The 19144-nt window shown below is 37.3% G+C and overlaps 3 protein-coding genes and 1 long non-coding RNA gene across 6 annotated transcripts; 3 read left to right on the top strand and 1 right to left on the bottom strand.

Annotated features, from left to right (window-relative positions):
* The first annotated feature begins 586 nt into the window (after positions 1-586).
* On the top strand, positions 587-1969 carry LOC138876563 (probable phosphopantothenoylcysteine decarboxylase). The gene is made up of 2 exons (XM_070155705.1): positions 587-950; positions 1356-1969. Exons 1-2 carry the CDS (start codon positions 618-620, stop codon positions 1647-1649), a joined length of 627 nt encoding a protein of 208 aa, XP_070011806.1. The 5' UTR covers positions 587-617; the 3' UTR covers positions 1650-1969.
* Positions 1884-5231, top strand: LOC104231845 (probable copper-transporting ATPase HMA5). The gene is made up of 5 exons (XM_070155700.1): positions 1884-2879; positions 2988-3242; positions 3323-3445; positions 3655-4140; positions 4636-5231. The coding sequence occupies exons 1-5, from the start codon at positions 1884-1886 to the stop codon at positions 5068-5070; spliced, it is 2295 nt and encodes a 764-aa protein (XP_070011801.1). The 3' UTR covers positions 5071-5231.
* A 206-nt stretch (positions 5232-5437) lies between these two features.
* On the bottom strand, positions 5438-9424 carry LOC138876562 (glutathione S-transferase T1-like). 3 transcript variants are annotated; one of them, XM_070155703.1, is made up of 7 exons: positions 9287-9424; positions 8558-8631; positions 8386-8446; positions 8001-8054; positions 7352-7431; positions 6677-6882; positions 5438-6082 (listed from the first exon to the last, which is right to left on the bottom strand). In XM_070155703.1, exons 1-7 carry the CDS (start codon positions 9349-9351, stop codon positions 5954-5956), a joined length of 669 nt encoding a protein of 222 aa, XP_070011804.1. In that variant the 5' UTR covers positions 9352-9424; the 3' UTR covers positions 5438-5953. The 3 variants fall into 3 exon arrangements, with proteins under 3 accessions (XP_070011804.1, XP_070011803.1, XP_070011805.1); XM_070155702.1 differs by having other exon boundaries at positions 5438-5984; positions 9287-9423; XM_070155704.1 differs by having other exon boundaries at positions 5438-5984; positions 7312-7431; positions 9287-9423.
* A 4222-nt stretch (positions 9425-13646) lies between these two features.
* LOC138876529 (uncharacterized) lies at positions 13647-14404 on the top strand. Its single transcript, XR_011401848.1, has 3 exons — positions 13647-14063; positions 14151-14282; positions 14372-14404. It is a non-coding gene; the product is annotated as an uncharacterized lncRNA (long non-coding RNA).
* Positions 14405-19144: the final 4740 nt, after the last annotated feature.

A 19144-nucleotide genomic window follows, 5' to 3' on the forward strand; every position in this document is an offset into this window, starting at 1 on the left:
ATGGTGGAAGGAGAGTTACAACCTTAGATCAAGTCTACTTGAAAATAATGCTAAGGTCATTAATATAGTACCTTTGAACATAATGTCTTTGATTTCGCATTTTCAACAAGAAGGTTTTTGTGATCCTTATAAAAAAATGAAGGTTATTACAGTCAGTGACTCTGTCAGCAACTAGTTCTCTACAAGAATAAGAATGTATGGACATCAGTTGGAACATCCAATAAAACGAGCCGATCTGACCCTAGGCGAAAAAGATTAGTCGAGCTGAGGTTAGTTTAATTGAGCTGATGTATAGTTCAGGTGAGCAAAATGACCTTTAAGTAAGTCAAAATTCAAATCCTTGACTCTACATCTGCTGCAGCTGGTGGGCAACTGTTTGGTTCTTCATGAAGATGAGTTAGGGTTAAATGTGTTTGAATAATTCAGATAAGCATGGATTTGACCACACCTAGGGTGAGCTATGTCCAAAGAGTTACGATTGTGAAGAAGTTACCAGGGGATATCTCTTTCTTTTCTACTTCTGCCATTCCCCTTAGTTGCACTCATGTACAATTACTTGCATCTTTCTCTTGGTGCAGTAAAGAATCCTTTTCGATGTTTCGCAGATTAGGGTAGATATGGAGCCTATGACTTCAGAGATGAAGCCGGTTCAGAACAATGCACCGAGGAGACCTCGTATTCTGCTTGCAGCAAGTGGAAGTGTGGCTGCTATAAAGTTTGCCAATCTATGCCGTTCCTTTACTGAATGGGCTGAAGTTAAAGCGGTTGCTACAAAAGCTTCTCTTCATTTTATAGACAAAGCTTCACTTCCAGAAGATGTCATTCTTTATACTGATGAGGATGAATGGTCAACTTGGACGAAGATAGGTGACAATGTGCTACACATCGAGCTCCGGAGGTGGGCCGATATTATGATTATTGCCCCTTTGTCAGCAAACACACTTGGGAAGGTGATGTATCTTTCTACATTTTTTAGATGCTCAAATCTTCTTTCATGATAACGCACGTTCTGCCGCAAAGACGCAATTTATTCCCTTATTCTAATTGACAACAGTATTACTGCTTAGTTCAGGTAATGCTTTAAAGCTTAATATAGGCAGTAAAAGGACAATTTATTGAAGATGCAACGAAATTGGGTTTGGCTGAGAAGAGTTTTGTAGCATGAGTTGCGAAATTCTCTGTGATACGGACTTGCAGAATTGTCAGATATTGCCAATGTGAATACTTCCATGATGGAAGGTGTTAAGAGAGATCGATACAATTTCCCATCTTATAGTTCTTGATTTGTTTGGTGTCGATAGATTATATTGTTTTCTACTTTGCAGATAAACTGATATATGCCTTCTGTACTGTAGATTGCTGGTGGACTATGTGATAACTTGTTAACGTGCATCGTACGAGCATGGGACTACGATAAACCCCTTTTCGTGGCACCAGCAATGAATACATTGATGTGGAATAATCCATTCACAGAAAAGCACCTTATGGTAATTGATGAGCTTGGGATATCTCTCATACCACCAGTATCAAAGAGACTAGCCTGTGGAGATTACGGGAATGGAGCAATGGCTGAACCGTCTCTGATCTATCAAGCTGTAAGAATCTATTATGACGCACAATTACGATCAGGTGGCAGCAACGTGGCGTGATCCACAGGTCATGAAATTTCATTCATCGGTTTGTACAAGTGATAGAAGTTGTTGAAATTCAGGACCAGGAGCCCAGCTGTGTTATTTTTCTCCTAAATTCTTCACCTCCCTAGCTACTTTCAATCAAGGTTCATGTTCATTTTTGTCGATAAAATGACATTATCACGTAACTGCTGTTACTAATGGATGTGATCATGATCATGAAAAAACAAATGTGTGTAATGGGGAAAATTGATGCAGCTGTTATTTGGTTATATATTTATTCCCCCTCCCTCGTCTGCATTCATTTTATTATTCAATAACAAAGATGTTTGGGCCAATTTGCGTGCAGTTCGACTATTTGACCAGATACTTGTTACCTTTTACCAATATAGGTGCCATATAATTCTTTTGATTGCATTCTTGGACTATCATAGAGCTTTTCTTTGGAGTTTAGTATTTTCAGTTCCCGTCTTTTTTACTTCAATGGTGTTTATGTATATTCCTGGTTTGAAAAATGTGTTGGAAACTAAGGTTGTCAACATGCTAAGTGTTGGAGAGGTTCTAAGATGGGCATTATCTACACCAGTACAGTTCATCATTGGTCAAAAATTCTATATCGGTGCCTATATTGCCTTAAGCCATGGTTATGCAAATATGGATGTTCTTATTGCATTAGGAACAAATGCAGCTTACTTTTATTCAGTCTATTCAGTATTAAGAGCTGCTACTTCTCCAGCTTTCAACGCTAGTGACTTTTTTGAGACTAGCTCGATGCTTATCTCGTTCATTCTACTTGGGAAATATCTGGAAGTTTTGGCTAGAGGAAAGACATCGGAGGCCATCGCCAAGCTCATGGATTTGGCCCCAAAGACTGCAACACTGTTAACAATAGATGATAAAGGCATTGTGGTAAATGAAAAAGAAGTTGATAGCAGATTGATACAAAAGAATGATGTGATTAAAACCATTCCAGGTTCAAAAGTAGCTTGTGATGGTCTTGTCATCTGGGGACAAAGCCTTATAAATGAAAGCATGATAACAGGAGAATCTCGTCCGGTCACCAAAAGGACTGGCGACATAGTGATAGGAGGGACTTTGAATGAGAATGGGGTGTTACATATCAAGGCAGCAAAGGTTGGGTCAGAGACTGCTCTTTCACAGATTGTTCGGTTGGTTGAGTCAGCACAAATGGCTAAAGCTCCTGTGCAGAGATTTGCAGACCACATTTCCAAGTACTTTGTGCCTCTTGTGAGATAAAGCACCCCTTACATGTCATTGTTGTCTACGTATAACTATATAACTAACCAATTATATCTAGGTTTGGCTGAAAACTAGTGATTGATTCCAATTTCTCAGGTCATTGCTCTCTCATTTTGTACTTGGGTTTCTTGGTTTTTAGCTGGAATGTTTAAAGCTTATCCAAGAACTTGGATTCCTTCTTCTATGGATAGCTTTGAGCTTTCCCTGCAGTTCGGCATTTCTGTAATGGTGGTAGCCTGCCCCTGTGCACTCGGACTAGCTACTCCCACTGCCGTTATGGTCGGTACAGGAGTTGGCGCTTCCCTTGGTGTCCTTATTAAAGGTGGACAAGCATTGCAAAGTGCACAAGAGGTCTGAGTTCAAACTCTTTCTTCTTAATAACAATCCTAATTTTGTCAATGAACTTTGTTGTAAACTGTTTCATTCTACAGGTGAACTCTATAGTTTTTGACAAGACGGGCACTCTTACTATTTGTAAGCCTATGGTTGTCAATACTAGGCTTTTCAAAACTATGGTACCTCAAGAATTCTATGAACTTATAGCTGCTGCTGAGGTAGGATATTGTCTTGTTTACGATTCATCATTGGGAAGGTCAATTCATACCCTTAATAAAACTTAGCCTCTTCATAGTAAAACTAACATAAATGTTTAGTAGTAGCTATCTTTTGGAATTTGAAAGGATACAATGCCAAGAAAAGGAGATAGCTTAGTTACAAAAATGCCAACAATTTAAGTGTCTTCTACTGCATTTTGACTTGACAGGTAAATAGTGATCACCCCTTAGCCAAGGCAATTGTTGAGAACGCGAAAAAAATGAGAGGAAGTGAGGAGAAACTTATCTGGCCTGAAGCCTTGAACTTTGAGTCCATAACTGGTCAAGGTGTGAAGGCTATCATCTGCAACAAAGAAGTGATTGTGGGAAATAAGAGCTTGATGTTGGAGCAGGGCATTGCCATTCCAGTTGAAGCTGAAGAAGCATTAGCAGAAACAACAGGACTGGCTCAAATCGGCGTCCTTGTATCTATCGATAAAGAGGTGATAGGTGTTCTTGCCATTTCCGATCCATTGAAGCCAGAGGCTCCAGAAGTCATCTTCATTCTAAAATCCATGAACATTGAGAGTATGATAGTAACAGGCGACAACTGGGGAACAGCAAATGCCATAGCCAAGCAAGTTGGAATTGACTCAAAATATGTTGTTGCAGAAGCCAAACCTGAGCAGAAAGCTGAAAAAGTGAAGGAACTACAGGTAGAAGCTGATGTTTAGTTACTCTCAGCTTTTCATCATTCAAACATCTATCTTCTTCACATGCTTCAACTCTTCCAGTTAAGGGGTTAATCTCGTGTATAGTCATTGAACTTTATCTGCTATAACAGCATAGTCATGAAACTATTTTTGTCACTTTAAAGTAACTTGATTTTACCCACTGTAACAGTAGAGTCGCAAAATTTATCACATTAAAGTAACTGAACTTACCCAATACAACGGGGTAAAGTCACTTAACTTTACCCACTATAACGACAAAACCTACCAATCAAGGTGAATTTCACTGTTATAGTGAGTAAAGTTTGTGAATTTACTGTTATAGTGGGTAAGTTCAGTGACTTAAATATGACAAAAAGTAGTTTGTAATTTTTCAATGACCATACGTGAAACTAACTCCTAATGTTTAGTTACTGAGCTTTTCATCATTCAATCTATATCTTCTTCGCATGATTCAAATGTTCCATTTTAGTCGACCAGCATTTAGGCAAAGTTGTGGCAATGGTGGGAGATGGAGTGAATGACTCACCAGCACTCGTAGCTGCTGATGTAGGAATGTCGATTGGTGCAGGCACAGATATAGCAATTGAGGCAGCTGACATTGTTCTTATGAAGAGCAGCTTGAAAGATGTGATTACAGCAATCGATCTTTCCAAGAAAACCTTTAAGAGAATCCACCTCAATTACTTTTGGGCTTTGGGATATAACCTCCTCAGCATCCCAATTGCTGCTGGGGTTCTGTTCCCATTTACTGGTTTTCGCTTACCACCATGGATTGCTGGGGCTGCAATGGCTGCAATGGCTGCAATGGCTGCTTCTTCAGTGAGTGTTGTTTGCAGCTCTCTTTTGCTGAAGAAGTACAGAAAACCTAAGAAGCTGAACACTCTTGATTTATACAAAATCATTGTCGAGTAATTCTTGGCTGCTAACTTAGTAGCAAGCCAAACTCTTTAGATTTTTGGCCAATGGGAGAAAACAAATACAGCCAGTGGATTATTTTCTGTTAAGTCATATTCTTTATGTATTATGTTCAACAAGAAAAAACTGGGAAAGCAAATAAAGGACAATTGAAACAACTGGTTGGGCTCTTTTAAAAACCCCTTATATCAATCACTATAAGAAGTCATAATCTTGAATGCAATTCCAAACTCATACATCTGATACAGTAAAGTAATATAACAGATTTTATTGACAAGAATCAGGTCTCTCAACACTATTTTCTGGACCCAAAATATTCCGTTATGATCCTTCTCCATAGGAAACAACGAAGATGCACCAGAGAGGCGCTAGAAATAGTTCACTTGCAAGTGACATTCTTAGATAAAGTTCAAAATTCATACATTTGATACAGTGAAGAAATAACAGATGTATAGCCAAGATTAAGGGACTCTCAGCTTGTGTGATTACATATTTTGTGAACTATGATTATCACATTGTACAGTTATTTTATAAGGACAAATACATAAAGAAAATGAATCAGGCAAGCTTGGATCAGAATTCTCCTTCCTGTGTGAGCTTTCACATACACAATGTTTAGGAAATAGTTATCCCATTATCCGCCATGCTGCACGGTGATGCTGCGAGCACAATGCAGCGCCTGACTCCTAATTGCTGTCTCACATCTTTGAATGCAAGTCAAGTTTTCTGCTCGATTGAGGAATGCTACTTCCTACAGCATCTCTTTGCTTTTGGAACTTCTCTTTAGCTTTGAAAAGGATTAAATGTACCTCTCCAAAATGAGGCTCCATGGCATTCTTTGTGTCATCAATCCACTTCAAAACTCTCTTGTATGGGCCGATTATCCGCTTATGATCCTTCTCATCCAGAACCTAAACTCAGCAGAAAAAAAAGATTCCACAAAATGTGAGAACAAGGACTTTCTCCAAGTCCACTCGAGTGGATAGATTTTCATCCTAAGAACCACAACCTGGAGAAAATCATCATGTTGTCATCAGTTATACTAGTAAGGACCATTCAGAAGCATCTATAAGACACTTCATTATATAAAAAGATTTTGCCTGTTCAAATGAAAACGACTGGTTGACTGAAACTACTCATAGAGGAAGTGAGAGAACAAGTAGAGAACCAAGGAAAGGATGAGCGGAGGAAAAAATTGGTGGCCATGACCAGTATCTATAAGACTATAACCCTTTACCCCAATCTAAAGAAAATAGAATTATTATTACCTCTTTGTTTATTAGAATACAGACTTAAAAGGGTAACACTTATACCACCATGTGCATTATTATTGAATTTAAATGGAAGTTTGTATAAGCTGATGGAGGGGAAAGCAACAGTTAACACAGTTCTGAATGTCAATAACCACATTTTGAGAAAAAACAACTAAGTCATGGTTTTGCATGTACGCATCATTTTCCTCCAGGGGCAAGTTTCGACATGATAGTTTATTGAAAATATCTGCTTATAGAGAGCTCAAATAACATCCTAAACTCCTCTTGATGATTTATGCTTTGGATCAACAGATGTAAAGCAACAGCAGGAAAAGGGAAAATCTCTATACCTGAAGTTGCATAATCTCACAAACTAAGCTAAGATCTGCAATTGAAGGTTGGCCACTCCCAAGCAAAAACCGTCCTTTTTTCTGGAGCCAAACAGACTCGATCTTTGCAAGAGATGCTAAGAGGACTTTCTCAGCTTCTGCTGCTGCTTGTTGATTCAAAGGCAACCCAAATGCAGGAGCAAGAACAGTACTAAAGACATATACAGCTGAAAACATAAGCACTGCTTCAGAACACTGTAGGAAACAGCTAAAAGTTTGGCATATCAACAAGTAGTAATCACAAAACGTTTGGAAATGACTACTTAATCATAGTGTTTTAGTCACCTCCATTGTTGAATACAAAAGTCACCACGATTAAGTGGATAGACTCACAATTAGAGGTTTGAGAAAGGTAAATTGTTTCAATCACAAGAAACTACTATTAAGATAGTCCACGAAAATTGCAGGCTTGCAGCAACTGTCTAACATTAGGTTAGTAGCAAGAATCTTGGTAAAAAGCACTATAACAAGCCAGTTGTTCTTCTTTCAAAGTGATCATGCAAACAAAATTCCCCGATTAATCTCATTTTGGCTCGAAAAAACCAGCCTCCTCGTTAAATTAGCTCAGGTAAGGCTAAGGCAAAGTAAAAAATTACCAACTGGAAACAAAATAATCTCAATCTCTGATATAAGCACCTGCACCACGACGCAAGTTAGAGTGATGCCAATCCAACACAGAGTCGACCTTTGCTCTTTTGTATAAGTCAGCTGGGTACCTTCAATAGGACGGAGTAAGACACAAGACTTAATAGCAGCTAAACCCAGCATTTTTTATATGGAACTTAGATATATATGAGAAAAATACCAAATTTTTAATAACTACTCCCTCCGGTTCACAATAAGTGACCAATTTGCTTTTAGCACGCCCATTAAGAAAATACTAAATTCTAAACAAAAATACCTACTATGGCTAAACTACCCCTAATTAAACATTTAATGTGAGGAGTAAGAAAACTTTTTAGGGATATGTACATATGCGTTATTTTGTAAAAACAAATTGAATTCTTTCTTGATTACATAACTGGACACTTATTTTGAACCAAAATGAAAAAGCAAATTGGTCACTTATTGTGAACCGGAGGGAGTGTTGAATTATGAATCCATAACTTTAAAAGTGCAATGGGTCCAGCGATGAGAACATAAAAATTGAAATACCAAGTTTAAACCGTGGACCTGGTCGGGTCATGTTCCATGTCAAGAAGAAGAGCTTTAAAGGGTACTCATTTCCATGATAAAAAACATTTGATTCAGGTATTAGTGGAAAACCTGAAGTTGCTGCACTTACCAATGATCTGCAACTCCTGGAAATGCACAAGCCAGATATCTAAGAATTGCATGACTGCAAGCAGACAAAATTAGTTAGCTAGCTTTTAAACGTATCAAACATAAAAGATAATTTAACACAGTCCTGTCTCCATAGTAGTTACTTGTGCCTGCATTGTACTAGCACACCACATATCAATCTTCACAAAAACGTTCTAAACTTAACAGAATTTTTGCTTCTTGTAGGATATATGCACAGGTGAACACATCAAACTATGAACTTCTACATGAATAAATCACTAAATATTAAGCTTTAGGATGCATGCAACACATACAAAGAAAAATAATCATCCACAAAGTTGTAATATTGGAAAATGCAAAAAATTTCAGCTCAAGCTGAAAATTACCTTTCAAAAAGCTTAAATCTTCCATCCATTATAGCTGGTACTTGCTTCAAGGGGTTAACTTCTGAAGATGAATTCACAGGAAACTATTGAAATTATCTTGAAATTAAGTACTAATAAATAATAATTTAGAAACATTTTTTTAGGAAAAAGTAGAGTTAATAAAATGACAAACCTTTAAATTCAGGAGACAAGTGCTGGCGTTTGGAGAGGTTTATGTAGACCTCCTCAAAGTCTATCCCATTTAACCTTTTAAAAAAACTAATCTTTAGAAACTCTATTTTGAAAACTAGAAACAAGAATAAAGAGTATCCCCAAAAAATAATACCAAGAAAAATTAAAATTAATCATTAACAACCACATTATAAGCTTTGAAGCTAGAAAAAAGAATTATGGGAATTCAACGAAAACAAGAAAATTTTCTCGCCACTTAACTCTCTGGTAATCATTAAAAAACTCCATTTTGAGCTTTGAAATTAGAAACATAATTAAGAGTATTCAAGGAAAATTAATAATAAAAACCCCCTTCTTGAGATTCAAAAATACTTACAAAACTAAGGGTGTTCAAACAAAAATTATACTATTTTACTTTTTGGAGAATTACTCATTAAAACTCCATTTTGAGTTTTGAAATTAGAAACAAAATAAAGATTATTCAAAAAAATAAAAACTTTCTGTCCCTTTTAACCAATTAAAAAAATCTCATTATGAGCTTCAAAACTGCATATAAAATTAAGTGTGTTCAGAGAAAAAAATACTATCCCATCTAACCTGTTGGAGAATTAATCATTACAACTACATTTTGAGCTTTAAAACTAGCAAAAAATGAAGGGCATTCAAGGAAAAGAAGAAAAGATTGAATCTTGATTTCAAGGAGAGAAATTATTAAAGAAAAAATACTTACTTGCAGAAGATGAGAAGTGCACGAGAAGGTTGGGACATACGATCTACGTATAATTTCAGCGTCATCTTTTTCAATCAATGTTTTATTGCTGCAACTGCTAAGTTTGCTAAATTTATAGTGTTGAGAAATGGAATTAGCGCCACAGCTAAATTTGCTGCGGTTGGCGTTGGTAGCTAAGGTGGGATCCACCTTTACGGGTCAGATAAGGTTGAGGTCCAATATTGGTTGGGGCTTGCTAAGCCCATTTATCTTGGGCAACCTTTATGCAGTAAAAATAGCACGGGCTAGCCAATTTTTGAATTTGTAATTGAAAAATAGTCAGTGTTTACAAAGTTATTAAAAAGTAGCCACTATTTTTCTGCAACACAAAAAATCCAGCATAATATACTAGAGATTGGAGCACCTATTTATAAACTTCCAGCATATTATGCTGGACCGATATATTATACTAGAACTCCAGTATATTATGCTGAAAGTCCAGTATATTATGCTGAAAATCCGGTATAGTTATACTGGAACTCCAATATAATATGCTGGAGTATTTTTCGGATTCTGAACAGTGTTTTCGGTAAAAATAGCACGGTATAACCAGTTTTCGGACTGGTCATTCAAAAATAGCCAGCGTTTACGAAGCCAATGAAAAATAACCACTATTTTGTTACAACAGAGATCGGTCCAGCATAATATACTGGAGTTAGGTGCACCTGTTTATGAACTCCAGTATATTATTCTGGACCGGTATACTTTGCTGACTCTAGTATAATATATTGGAGACTGGAGCACCGGTGCTCCAAACTCCAGTATATTATACTGGACAATTATACTTGCTGGAAATCCAGTATATTATGCTGGAGTTCTAGTGTACTTATGCTGGAACTCCATCATATTATGTTGGAGTTCCAGCATACTTATTCTGAACTCCAGCATAATATGCTAGAGTTCCAGCATACTTATGCTGGAACTCCAGTATAATATACTGGCGTATTTTCTGGGTTTTGAATAGTGTTTTTGCTCAGATTTATTTACATAAAAAGTGGCTAAAATTCGATTACTTTTAAAACTGGGCTATTTTTGAACGACCAGTTGTAAATCTGGCTATTTTTGAATTTCTTTCGTTCAGGTTTTCTTTATATAAAAAGTGATTAAATTGCAATTACTTTTGAAACTGTGATTATTTTTGAATGACCGCTTGTAAATGTGGTTATTTTTTAATTTTGCTAAAAATACTGAAGTATATGATAAGTAGCACTTACAAAAAGCTATTAAAAGCACAAAAGTTATTCTTTGTGTATCCCGCCCTTTGAAGGACTACAATTGATTGGCGCCGGACTCCAACTCCGATAACCGTCGGTGTTTCTAAGACATTGTCGGACTATGCCGGAGCAAGTATAACAAAGTATACTTTGTTGGGTTTCAAAAATATTTAAGCTTAAGTCTCGGTAACTTTTTGTACTTCCACTTAGCTACTCTAATTTGGCATTTTCAACATAAAACTATTATTCTTGGCTCTTGCTACTGTTGATCTATTTTCCAGATCTCAATCAATTGAGCTACGCCCTTGGTTTTTCATCTTCTGGGTTTAAATTTGCTGAAAATCTTTGCTCAATTAGGTAAATTTTCTTCTCTATATCTTACTCTTCTTGAGCTTCAATTGTTAAAGATTCTTTTCTTGCACTTCTTGTGCTTCAATTTTGTTGGATTCATTCTTTTTTTCGTTGGTAGTTGTTTTCCAATTTTATGGGAGTTGATTTTGTTTTTATTTATTTATTTTGTAATTGGTATGTTTAATTATGCATTGGTGGTGATAACTGGTCTCTTATGATTATGCAAAAGTTCATTTCCTTGTTTAGGGAAATATTATATTATATGTTTCAAGATTGTGATTGTAAAGATTCATTCTTTATTTAGACTTGTTAGAGAACCTCTAATATTATTATTATTAATTTATATATAAATATTTAACTTAGTTTTCACTTTTATTTTATTTGGTATATGATAATATTAGTTGAGAAGGGGAGCCTTGGAACAACATTAAAGTTATCTCAGTGTGATTTATGTATCACGGGTTCGACATATGAAATCAGCCACGGGCGCTTGTGTCAAGGTAGACTGCCTTCATCAAACCCCTTAGGGTGTGGCCATTCCCCAGATTCTGCGTGAACGCGGGATGCTTCGTGCACTGAGCTGCTCTTTTATTATATGAGTTGAGCTTAAATGAAGAAGTAACGACTGAGGATTCATATAGTCGAACCAATTTGTTTGGACTGAGACATAGTTGATGTTGTTGTTGTTTAGTGGGAAGAAGGGGTGGCAAACGGGCGGGTCGGATATGAGCGACTCAAAATGGGTAATTTAATAAACGGATAAATAATCCGACCCGACCCATAATTGAGATGGATAAAAATGGGTTTATCCGGTGGATAATATAGATATCCATATTATCCATGACTTCTTAAATATGTTTACTTATGAGAGAATTCCTAGTCTTCCAAGCTTGAGGAACCCCAATTTGAGGCTTTACAAATGTAAAAGTTAAACACATTAGTTATCCATTGGTTATCCATTTGGTTAACCATTTTCTAAGTGGATAATATGGTTCTTTATCCATATTCGACCCGTTTTTAAATGGATCATTATCCAACCCATTTTTGGATGGATAATATGGGTGGATAACTGTTTTGTTTTAACCATTTTGCCACTTCTAGTGGGAAGTTATCTGTTTCAAGTAGTGATTGTAAAAATTTGTTATTTGTTTAGTGAAAAGTTATCTATTTCAAGGTTTTGATAGTTAACCAATACTCATTTGGAACTGGCCAGGGTTAAGATTAATTTGTACATTATACCTCATAGGAGTATCTCTATTAGTATGTCTTATTGAACCGTGCTTAGTGATGTTTTTTGGTCAGAAACTTATATATTGTATAGGGATGTATTTGAGTTTTGGTGAACATTTAGTTTCTGTGAACCCCTAATTAACCTTAACAGATAAATTATTTAGTGTTAAAATGAGACTGGTTCAAGCAGAGCACAATGGATACAGAGAATTCATGTAGCTTATCCCACTAGTTTTCTCTTTTTTGGATGATGGCGGTGTTTAACCAAAAATCTGAGTCCTTGGTCAAAGCTAAAAGAGAAATTCGGGTTACTGATAATCAGGAGACAAAAAATAAAATACTTTTGAGAACAATGGTAGAAGGTAAATAGATAAGTATTTCAATGAATTCTCAATAGTATTCCGTGTCCTTACAAATGATGATACTTCTTCCTTTTATAGATCATTCTAGGTAAAGGAATAAAGCCTCAGCTTTAATGATATAATCATGAGCAATAAATGACATTAAATAGGCCGTTATACAATCATTCCTATTAAATACCAACTTTATAACGTATCAGACATTTAATAATGAATTTGGACTCCTTTCTATCATCTGATCCTTGCTTTCAATGCCTTCTAATCCGTTGGCTGTAAATAACTTAAATTGGTACGAGACTCGTATCTATACGTCGTCTCGTGCTTATTTAAATTCTTCTTCCCGTGGCTGTTTTCACTGTGCCTCTTAGTCAATTGCTGTTCTTTGACCATTCAACTAATCCACGTGTCATGCCACATCATTTTTAATACAAATTCAGTTTTTTTCCAATACAGATAGTCCCCCCACTTTCCATTTTTTTATCAATTAAATAATTGGGAAGTGGATCTTCATGTAAAAAAAACTTTTGCCATAATTAATGCTCATGACAGTACTAACGTCTCAGCAGTCTTTTCCATTTAATGTTCTGTCCATGTGTCATTTTATAATTGATTCCGCTATTCATACCCTTCTTCGAGACTTCTTCATTCTCACTATTTACGAAGTGATAGCTGCCTTTATTATAGGCTTTTCATCATTATACTTAAAAAGTTGACGGTTCCCATTTTACACATAACTTTGTCTTCCTTTGTCTTCTTCACTAATCTTCGACACATACCTTCTTCTTGACAATGTCTTCTTCAAACCCTAACCGTAAAAAAATTCCAATTCTAGATCAATTCCCCAACGCCCCTGTTAGACACAGAAGAGGCGGAGGAAGTAGGCCTCGAACAGGGTTAGAATTTACGCGAGGCGGTTCCTCTGGTTCTTCTTCAAGGAGTTTTATCCCAAAAGCCCCTTCTTCTAAAAGTAGGGAAATTCTTGATACTTCTCAAGAACCCTCAGTTGATGATATAGTTCCCGGCGATTTGTCTTTTGAAAGTGACAAAACGTCTCTTCAAAAACAAATTAAAAATTTAGAAAGAGCCGATACTTACCCAACATTAGTAACCGAGCTTACAATCCCCACCATAAGAAAAGATTGTAATTGGAAGGATAGTCTTCGAATGTCAATTCCTTCCCCAAATCAAAGAATTTCCTCTTTTAGAAATGGGTATTCTTCTGTTTACACTTACCCCTTCACTTTAGGTTTTAATCCTCCGATTGACCCAGTTATTCTCGATTTTTGTCGTTTCTTTACCATTTGTTTGGCCCAAATTGGTCCATTGGTGTGGAGAACAGTGGCTTGTTTGAGATATTTATCATCCAAGGCCAATGTCAATTTCACCTTTTCTCATCTCATTCATCTATACCATCCCAACTTAATACGCCATGGGGTTTTCACCTTAACTGCAAGGAGCAAAAAGTTTTGGTAAACCCTGAGGATGACAGAGATCGTGGATGGTATATCCGTTACGTTGCTGTCCGTACAGTGGATTTGATTGGCGAAACAAATATTTCCTTTCCTGAGAAGTGGAATTTTGAACGTAAGTTTCCTCTTGTTTACCATACCTACTTTTGAGAATTTCAAAAGAATGTTGTTTTTAACCTCGTCCCTTCTTGGTTTTTTGTAGCAACCATGGGAGATGTGGAACCTATCCCCAACTTTCGTGGTTGGGTAGACTCACTTTTGAAGATTGCTACTAGGGAGCAGAGAACTTGGAAATCAATTTCTTCTTTACATGGCTGGAAAGTCAAAACACATGGTATCCCCCCCTTTTTTTTATTTTTTTTTATTTTACATGTTAAACACTTTTTCCTCAACTTTAATCATGTATATCCATTCTTTAATCAGGATTTGGCATTAGAGGAATGACAACTGAAGTAGCTATGGCCATTCGCATGTCTGCGAATGCTGCTCTGGATTTAGATAAGGCTCGAGCCTTGCTGCCTAAAAGAAAAGCTACAAAGGAAAGTTCTGAAGAAGAAGAGGAGGGTACCTCCCTAATTACCAGGCCAAGGGCCAGGAGACGAATAATCATTGATAATGAAATTGAAAACACTCCTGCTCGTACCTCCGCCACCGAGCCTGTTTTGATTCAATCTGATGAGGATGCCGAACCAAGAGATAATAATGAGTCAATTCAGCACCTTTTTGACAGTGGTTTCGGGAGTGGCGAGCTCGGACCTGTTTTTGATGAAGCTCCTCTTTCCTCATTTGTTCCTATTTCCTCCATTCCTCTGCCTGCTGTAAGTGTTTCTTTACCAGCTTTAACAACTTCCGTTTGTTTGCCAATTTCTACTGCTCCTATATCTGTTCCCTTGGCTGTTTCAACCGCACCTTCTTCTGCTTCGATGTTGGTTTCTACATCTTTTCCCTCCATTCCTTCTATTCCCTCCGCCGCTCCTCTTCCCTCTGTTCATCATACAGAGACAGGTTCCAGCAGCGGAAATATGACAATGAGAAGTGTTACTTTGGAGGTTCCTGCCAATCATAGCCTCCTGAGGAAGACCGGCAGAGCCGATGTTTCGCTCGAACCTCTCATTGGAGATATCGAGAAGAAGAAGATGGAGAGCCATAGCTGCTTAACTTTGATGAACGACGTAGTTCATTCTACTTTGAAGGTATTTCTACCAACAAGTTTTTTTTTATTTTTAAATTATCTTCAATTTCTCATTTCCATGACTTACCTCTGTAGGCTAACCTTATTAGCACGGAATTAATGAGAAGAATTTCCTTACTGGAAAGAAAAGCTCGTGAGTCTGAAAAGTCTGTCCACGAGGCTGAGGAAATAGCTAGGGGAGCCCAACTTGAAGCAACCAACTGGAAGGAACAGTTCAAAAATGCTCAAGGGACTATAGAAGAGTTACAAGAAGATAAAAACCTCCTAGAGCAGCAAAACCGTGGTTTAACTTCTGAACTGGCAACAGTCAAAGCCTCTTCAAGCCAATTGAAAAGAGACAAAGAGCTTTTGGAATGCTCTTTGTCAGAACAATTATCCAGAGCTAGTGAAGAAGTTAGAGAGCTGAAGGCACTTTTGGCTAAAAAGGAAGAATATGCAGGAGAGTTAGTGCAAAGCTTGACTCAAGCTCAGGCTGACTTACAGACTTCTTCTGACGAGATTCAAGCCTTGAAGAGTTCTCATGCTTCTCTTGAAGCTTCCCTTGATTCCCATTTAGCTGAAAATCAAATTTTAAAAAACGATCTTGCTATGTGGGAAAAGGAATATGGACTTCTAGAGGAAAATTTTAACATAGAAGTGAGTTGGGCTTTTCTGAATTCTCGTCGTGATGCTTTGACGGAAGCTGCTCAAGAGGGTTTTGACTTGCAGTCTGAACTGGCCAAAGTCATAGATACCATCGAGAAAAGCCAACAGTCTACTGATACTCCTTCTCCTGCCCTTGAAGTTCCTGAAAATGTTGCTATTCCAGCTTCAGAGGGTGAAACTTCTACAACTCAGTCTGTGGAAGTTGAAGCTTCCGTGACAACCCCCTCAATTGAATGATGGTTTTATCCCTTAGTTTTTTTAAAGGATTTTTTGGTAAAAGTCCCCAGTTATCATAATGGGGCACTTGTATAAACTTTTATTGACTAAGTTTCTACTTAGTCTTTTTAATTATATCAAGAAGTTTTATTAGTACTTCAATGTGTTCTACTCTTGCCTTTTCTTTACTTATTTAGGACTTATAGAATAGTTTAGCATTTTTATCCTTTGAAAATGCTTTATGATTCTTCCCATGACTTATTGACATGAGGCTTATAAAAGAGGGCCCTTTTATTTTATCGACACTTAATGAAGAAGACGTCTCAACTTCATAATGGTGTTAAAATACGATGAAAGTAATAGGAAAACACACGTTTTGTATGAAACAACTTTGGCAAGTTTTCATTCATAAACTTTTAACAAGTGTTTGACTGTTACATGTATTACAATACATCTACAACTTTTCTCGTAACTGTTTTTCTTGTAACAGATTTGTAAATAACATAAACTAAACAAGGTTTTTTTTATAACCTGTTTCAGTACATAGTCATGACCCTATCTTTATATGTTAAGAAGGGTTTGATAGGTGACTTTGTTTATGAGTTTGAGAGATGACTTTGTTGTTCTGATGAATGCTGAAGACTTCGTAACTTCTTCTCAACACTTGCTTCTTTGTGGCCGATTTTTATTCGATACTCGTATCTGTTTCTTTGCACCTATCTGTGTATAATATGTAGTCCCCCAAGTGTTTGAGCGGTGAAGTATGAAGCCTCGAGCACTTGTTTATTTCTTTTACTTTGGCCCTTTTCCTGAAACAGAAAGATATACGGGACTCGACGGTGTGATTATAGATGAAGACTGCCTAACTCGTGTGTATTTCCATCAGATTAATTGTAACCCTGGGCTAGGAATTTAAGCATACTCCATTTTGCCTTGCAGGTTGTGACTCATCATTTGGCACGAGTTAGGATATTTAGCCTAGCATCTAAAATCGTTAGTAAAATATTAATAAACCAAGAGAAGAATTTTTACATGATGATACCTGACCGTAGGTACTTTCTTAAAAGTAATATCTTTTTAAGTGGACAGCATTCCAATGTGAGGGTAAAACTTTACCATCCATTGTTTCCAACTGGTATGCTCCTTTTCCCGCAATGCCACGAACTTTGTATGGTCCTTCCCATGTTGGACTTAGCTTTCCTGAGTTAACAGCTTTTGTAGATTGGAAAACCTTTTTAAGCACGAAGTCCCCAATTTTGAAAAATCTGAGGCGTGCTTTCCTGTTGTAATATCGTTCTATTACTTGCTTTTGTGCTGCCATCCTTATCAAAGCAGCTTCTCTTCTTCCTTCAAGTAAATCTAGGCTAACCCGCATCTCTTCATTATTAGATTCCTCCGTTGCCTGATCGTATCGTGTGCTTGGCTCACCTATTTCAACTGGAATTAAGGCTTCCGTACCATAAACCATCGAAAATGGTGTTTCTCCAGTGCCTGTTTTGGTCGTTGTACGATAAGCCCATAGTACTCCGGGTAACACCTCAGGCCAATTACCTTTTGAATCTTGTAACCTCTTTTTCAAGTTATTGATAATAACTTTGTTAGTTGATTCCGCTTGTCCATTCCCCACTGGATGGTATGGCGTAGATGTTATTCTTTTGATCTGCCAACTTTGAAAAAATTCTGTAACTTGTGCTCCAATGAATTGTGGTCCATTGTCACATACGATCTCCTTTGGTACTCCAAAGCGGCATATTATATTGCGCCATATGAAGTCTTTAACTTCTTTTTCTCGTACCTGTTTAAATGCCCCTGCTTCTACCCATTTAGTGAAATAATCTGTAAGTACGAGTAGAAATTTTACCTGACCTTTTGCTTGTGGAAGTGGACCTACGATATCCATTCCCCATTTCATAAAGGGCCAAGGGGCTAAAACAGTATGTAGTAACTCAGCTGGTCTGTGCATATTATTGCCGTACCTTTGACATTTATCACATTTGGACACGAAACTAGTTGCCTCTTCTTCCATCTTAGGCCAGTAATATCCTGTGCGAATTAACGTTCTTACCAGTGACCGTCCTCCTGCGTGATTCCCACAATGTCCTTCATGTACTTCTCTCATGACATATTCGGTTTGAGAAGGGCCGAGACACCTTGCTAGTGGTCCGCCGAACATCTTTCGATAAAGATTACCTTGATATAAACAATATCGTGCAGCTTTTTTGTGAAGCGCGTAAGCCTTTCCTTTGTCATTAGGCACGGTTCCGTGCTGTAAAAAGGCAACAATTTCATTTCTCCAATCCCATGTTAGATGATTAAAATTTACCTCGTTTTTGTCAGGTTCAAGAACGGAATGAAATAGATGTATGACTGAAGCATCTGTATTGTTTGCCACGTCTGCTGCGGATGCAAGGTTTGCTAAAGCATCTGCCTCTGCATTCTCATCTCTTGGGACTTACACTACTTTCCAAGTTTGGAATTGCTTTACTAACTCCCGTACCTTTGCGAGGTATTCTTGCATTCGTGACTCTCTGGCTGTGTAAGTCCCCAGCATCTGATTAACCACGAGTTGAGAATCACTCTTGATTATAATCTGTGTTATGCCGAGTTCTCGTGCCAATTCTAAACCTGCAATTACAGCTTCATATTCTGCTTCATTGTTAGTTATAGAATGACATTTTATAGCCTGTCTAATGGTCTCACCCGCAGGTGGTACGAGGACTATTCCTAAGCCTGCCCCTTTTACATTAGATGAACCGTCAGTGTATAAAACCCAAGTCCCCGGGTTCGCACCATTAAAAACTAATAATTCTTTTTCTGCTTCTAAATGCATCCCCTGGCTAAAATCAGCCACGAAATCAGCTAGTACTTGAGACTTTATAGCGGTCCTGGGTTGATAAATAACTTCATATTCACTTAGTTCTATAGCCCATTTTGCTAATCTTCCTGAAAGTTCATGTTTATGCAAAATATTTCGAAGCGGAAAAGCAGTAACTACAACAATGGGATGACATTGAAAATAAGGTCTTAACTTTCTAGATGCCATGACCAAAGCTAATGCTAATTTTTCTAGCTGTGGGTATCGTGTCTCAGCTTCCAATAAGGACTTACTTACGTAATAAATAGGAGATTGTTTACCTTGGTCC

This window comes from Nicotiana sylvestris, chromosome 8, assembly GCF_000393655.2.
Source record: "Nicotiana sylvestris chromosome 8, ASM39365v2, whole genome shotgun sequence".
Classification (NCBI taxonomy): Eukaryota; Viridiplantae; Streptophyta; class Magnoliopsida; order Solanales; family Solanaceae; genus Nicotiana; species Nicotiana sylvestris.